Here is a 6000-nt window from a genome sequence, read left to right as displayed (position 1 = left end):
TCTCTTAAGTTTGTAGATGACTTTATTTATATTTTCTCTTCTTGATTATACAGTAAAGCCCAAACTAAATTTGAGCCTACATGATTAAAGAATACCAAGTATCTAGGTGTGGAAAAAATTCTAGGGCTGGCTCTCCATGAACCTTGTACTATGTAAATTCTAACGGTATAAAATGGCAAGATCACCTTGTAATCTTGAGCAGAGTAGTAGACATTTATGTCATTATTCCATAGCCAGAATGTCAATTTCAACTTAAAAATTATGTTTTTCTTCCTCTTTCGTTCTTCAGGTAACTTCAAGGTCAGCCTTGCACATGAAGTTGATGAATGGAGAAAATCACTCAGTGGTGTCTGAATTTTTCTTGTTGGGACTCACGAGTTCTTGGGAGATTCAGATTTTCCTTTTTCTGTTTTTCACAGTATTTTTTGTAGCAAGTATGCTGGGAAACATTCTCATTATGCTTACTATAATCTCAGACCATCACTTACATTCCCCGATGTACTTTCTGTTGGCAAATCTCTCCTTCATTGATATAGGTGTTTCCAGCATTGCAACCCCAAAGATGGTTTATGACCTTTTCCGAAAACATAAAGTCATCTCCTTGAAAGGATGCATTACTCAGATGTTCTTTATTCACACTGTTGGTGGTACAGAGATGGTGCTGCTCATAGTCATGGCCTATGATCGGTATATTGCTGTCTGTAAGCCCCTCCACTACCTGAACATCATGAGCCTAAGAACATGCATTTCTTTTATGGCTGTTGCTTGGACCATTGGACTCATCCATTCTGTGGCCCAACTGGCTTTTGTTGTAAACTTACCCTTTTGTGGCCCCAACAAAATGGATAGTTTTTATTGTGATTTTCCTCGGTTTATCAAACTCGCGTGTATAGACACATACAGACTGGAGTTTCTGGTCACTGCCAACAGTGGTTTCATCTCCATGGGCACTTTCTTCATCTTGATTGTGTCCTACATCTTTATTCTGGTCACAGTTCGTAAACACTCTTCAGGAGGTTCATCCAAGGCCCTGTCCACTCTCACAGCTCACATCACTGTTGTGGTTTTCTTCTTTGGTCCTTGCATTATTGTCTATGTGTGGCCATTTCCTACCTTACCTATAGATAAATTTTTAGCTATCTTTGATACCCTTATTACTCCTTTTATGAATCCTGTCATCTACACATTTAGAAATAAGGACATGAAGGTAGCAATGAGGAAACTGTTTCTTAGGGCTTTCAGTATCAGGCAGAATTCTTTTTCTCCCAGTCCAAAAAAATTCAGATTCATCTTGACTATTCTTGGAAATTAATCTCTTTAATTGAACATTTCACAAATCATTTTAGTTGAGTTAGTGTTTTCAATATCTACTGTGAAATCTCTCCTCAACGGATTCTGTTCTGATCTGGTCAGTTCTTCACGGGGAACCCTTGCTTTAAGAATCCTGAAAATATTGATGAGGAATGAATTCACTCTCTGAATGTAGCTTCCTTGTTTATTTTTGAAGATTTTGGTGATAGTGATTGCTAAAATCTCACATACTGGGCACATTTCCCATTAATACCAAATTTTGGATGCTGTTCTTCTTGGCATGGATTCTCAAAGGTTTATCTCTTCTAATTCACGTGTGTACCTGTATTCATGTTTTCAGTTTCTCAGGGTCTATATACTGAGGGAAAAACAAAGTAAAGATAATTGCTTAGATAGCTCCGAGCATTTGAGGCTTTTGCCATCTTAATTTGTTCAGTTATAACTGGAAGGTAAAATTCGAGGAAAATCATAGAGAGACAACTCAGGAAACTTTAATATTATTAACCAAGAAAACATTTCGAGACCAGAAGATGTAAATTGCTTTACCACACAATGTGCATGATAATTATTTTTATCCCAATTATTTCCTAAACAAGTTATTTTTTATATTTTTTATATTGAAAAGTATATAAATATTAAATGATTATAAATGGATTAAATATTTTGGAGACGAAAAGAAGAAACACTGATTTATTAATAAATAAAAATGCAAAATATTTCCATTTTATGTGAACCAGGTTCATAACTAAATAAAAAGCAAATGATACATATGATTGCACCACTGCACTCCAGCCTAGGTGATAGAGTGAGACCTTGTCTTAAAGAAAAGCAAATACAAAGTGTAGAAATTACAAAATATATTACAAAACTGTCTATAAATGAAGAGATATAAAGCTGTAAATTAAGAAATACATTAAACTTTCCACATGATAAAATTTACACAATTATTCAAAGAATATACTATTCAAAAATAGTATAAATAATTCTTCAAAGAGAGTATTTCAGTGCTTCTCTGGGTTACCAAATAAGTAGGAGTGGCTGTCATGTGAACCTGCTATTATTCAAGTGTGGATTAAACAACCTTTTAGGAAACTGGCCTGCTCTTCATCAGCTCCAGAATGACCTGTAGCAATCCTTGTAGTGGCAGCAATAGACTGTTAGTAAGGAATTGGAAGCATAATGTTGAAGGCCGAAAGAAATATTACTGACAAATCTTCACCCTCTCTCCCACACAAATTTGCCACTGAATCTTAGCTATAAGATTAAACCCTCTTGAACTTGAGAAAAGATGTGTTGGCATTCCTGTTTTGTACCCCTTGCTTTTATGCATTGAAATCTTTCATCCTAAGTGTTGCATGCGTCTGAAATATCTTCCCATATTTTTAACACTAGTCCTGGCTTCTTTTATGAACTCCAGACGACATAACTGGAAAGAGCAATTCCATATATAACTTTTATGAAACTTGTCACCTTCCCTGTAGAAACTGGAGTTTTCTGCATTCTCACCCAGATTGGTGATACCACCCAGTTTTTTAAAGTTAGAATCTTGGTGACACAGAGATTTTTTTTTTTTTTTTTTGATACAGAGTCTCACTCTGTTGCCCAGGCTGGAGTGCAGTGGTGCAATCTCGGCTCACTGCAAGCTCCACCGCCCGAGTTCATGCCATTCTCCTGTCTCAGCCTCCCAAGTAGCTGGAACTACAGGCATCTGCCACCACGCCCGGCTAATTTTTTTGTATTTTTAGGAGAGACAGGGTTTCACCGTGTTAGCCAGGATGGTCTTGATCTCTTGACCTCGTGATCTGCCCGCCTTGGCCTCCCAAAGTGCTGGGATTAGAGGCATGAGCCACTGCTCCCGGCCTGGTCTGTTCTTTTTAATATTGCTTGTATTTGTCCCTTTCTCTTTCTTTTTAGTGTCATTTCCTTGGCCTAGGATCTCCTATTCCTTACCTCCTAATCGGTCTGTGGGCATGGAGCCTCGCCTCCCCTTCCTCCCAGAATCTTCCCCAGAAAGCCACCAGAGGGATCTTCTGTAATGTGAGCCTGATAATATGACTGCCCTCAGAAACCACCTACCGTATAGGGTTGGAATTCTTTTACTTCTCCAGATTTCTTGTATAGGATTGATAAAATCTTGGTGTTTGTATAATCTTAGATATTTTGACGTCACATTTTGACAAAGCATGTAAAATCGTGAGCACCAAAACCTGGTCTCTCTGGCATGAATGGGGACGTTCAAGAATTGATGTTTCTGGTACACATTATAGCATAATATGGCCCATAATAAGTTGAGATCACTGGTTGTGACTCTGGAAGACAAACATTGAAAACTAGCTTTACTGCGTGCTATAGGATATTGCAACACTATGGGGATTGGGGTGCGAGGGCTGCCAATCTAGGAGAGCATTCAGAATGCAGAAAACTGGAGAAGAGTTTGTGGAAATCATTTCTTTGGGATGAGCTTGAGCTGACATATAATGTATGCTGATACCACTGATAGAGATCATGAGGTGAAAAAACGTGATCTAAGAATCTTTAAATTTTAATTTTTCTCTGCCAGTGCTCTGTGACTTGAAGAAAGCCATAATTTCTGGAGGAAGATGGATGCCATATTCCTAATAATCTTTGACCCTGAGTCTGACTTGAAAATTTCATTGGGTTTTTGACAAATTTTCTCAAGATAGCTTTACAGATAAGATTGTAAAATGTAGATTGGATGATAATAAAATGTAATGGGGTCCCAATTATCTCAATAATTATGTTCTAAATGTGTATATCAGAGGAATTTTGCCTATTTTTGAGGATTCTTCTTTTTTAGAGCAGTTTTCTTATTACAAAATAATACAAATCTATTAAAGAAAATTAGAAAAATATACAGAAAGTTTGATCATATTTGAATAATACTTTTATCAAGGACCAGTGACAAACAGGCACGTAGATGTCTCTGAGCTTAGATAAGAATAGAATCAGAAATATGAGTTTCTTCTTCTTCTTCTTTTTTTTTTTTTTTTTGAGACAGAGTCTTACTCTGTCACCCAGGCTGGAGTGCAGTGGCCGATCTTGGCTCACTGCAACCTCCGCCAAGTGATTCTCCTGCCTCAGCCTCCAGAGTAGCTGGTATTACAGGCGCTTGCCACCATGCTTGGCTAATTTTTGTATTTTTAGTAGAGACGGGGCTTCGCCATGTTGGCCAGGCTGGTCTCGAGCTCCTGACCTCAGGTGATCCACCTGCCTCAGCATCCCAAAGTGCTGGGATTATAGGCATGAGCGAGCCACCGTGTCCAATCATGAGTTTCTTCTTTAAAGATTGTTAGTAGCTCTAGCAAGAGCAACAGCTAAGGAAAAAGTTTAAAAGAAAATAAAATTCATCAACTGTGTGATACAGTAGACAGTGTTATTAATAGCTAAAATACTTTCTTGAAGATAGAATTCTCCTGGTTCTAGTAGATTAAGAATTTTGCTTTTCTGTTAAGAACATTACTTACTAATAGAATAAAAAATATGAGTTTCTTCTTTTTTTGAGGCAAATAGTTTCAAAATTATTTAGATTATTGTATAATGAAGTAATAGTAGTGTAAAATTTATGATGTCTGAAAAACTAAAACTTGTTTTATGAAAATTTCGTTATAATCAAAACCATGAAGAAACAATTTATATTAATAGCATTAAGGTAGATAGATACCCTGAGATTATGTATCAAAACTTGTTTTCCTGCTGCAGAAGAAATAAATTTGGAGAATTTATTTTCCAAAAAGACTCAAACAATGTAATAAAAATAAGTCTATGTCAGGATGACAAAATGAAGGCATACTTAGAAAATTTGTGAATAACATAAAAATGAAAAAAAGATTGGATGACAGAACAAAGTTACAAAAGCACTCAGATGCATCAAATTAAAAAAATTGAGAGCAGGAAAAATAAATATGTGAAATTCTATATTCACATCTAAAAAACAAATTTGCAGAAGGCTATTCTGGGTCGTTTGCTTCTCCATATAAAGGAGTTTATTGATATCCTCAAAATAACTGAGCGTTTACTGAGACTTTTTTTTTTTAAATCATGAATGGGTGTTGGATTTTTCTCAAATGGTTTTCCTGTGTCCGTTGATATAATCATGTGTTTTTTTCTTCTTTAGCTTATTGATTTAATGGATTACATTAATTGGTTTTTGAGTGTTGAGCTAGACTTGCATAGCTGGGATAAATCTCACTTGGTCATGATGTATAGTTCTTTTTATATACAATTATCCCTCAGTATCTTTGCAGGATTATTTCCAGGACCCCTGTGGATACCAAAATCTAGATGCTGAAGTACCTTATATAAAATGTCATAGTATTTGCGTATAACCTATTCACATCCTCCTGTGTACAGTCATGTGTTGTATAATGATGTTTCAGTCTGCGGTGAACTGCATATATTATAGTGGTCCCATAAGATTATAATAGAGCTGAAAAGTTTCTATCACCTAGTGATGTAGCCATTGTAACATTGTAGTACAATGCATTACTCGCCTGTTTTTAGTGATAATGGTACAAATAAACCTACTATGCTATCAGTCATATAAAAGTATAGAACATATAATTATGCACAGTACCTAATACTTGATAATAATAGTAAATGATGATTTTACTGATTTATGTATTTACTATATTATACTTTTTATTGTTATTTTAGACTATACTCGTTCCA

At 35.9% G+C, this 6000-nt stretch overlaps 1 protein-coding gene across 1 annotated transcript; it reads left to right on the top strand.

Annotated features, from left to right (window-relative positions):
• Positions 1-322: 322 nt before the first annotated feature.
• Positions 323-1312, top strand: LOC126959217 (olfactory receptor 4F3/4F16/4F29-like). The gene has a single exon (XM_050798148.1). The coding sequence runs from the start codon at positions 323-325 to the stop codon at positions 1310-1312; it is 990 nt and encodes a 329-aa protein (XP_050654105.1).
• Positions 1313-6000: the final 4688 nt, after the last annotated feature.

This window comes from Macaca thibetana, chromosome 7 (assembly GCF_024542745.1).
Source record: "Macaca thibetana thibetana isolate TM-01 chromosome 7, ASM2454274v1, whole genome shotgun sequence".
In the NCBI taxonomy this organism is placed as follows: Eukaryota; Metazoa; Chordata; class Mammalia; order Primates; family Cercopithecidae; genus Macaca; species Macaca thibetana.
This window is presented reverse-complemented; position numbering and strand designations above follow the sequence as displayed.

Excerpts from the sequence above, each read along its gene's own strand:
- LOC126959217 (XM_050798148.1), top strand. The coding sequence starts at position 323 with ATGAATGGAGAAAATCACTCAGTGGTGTCTGAATTTTTCTTGTTGGGA.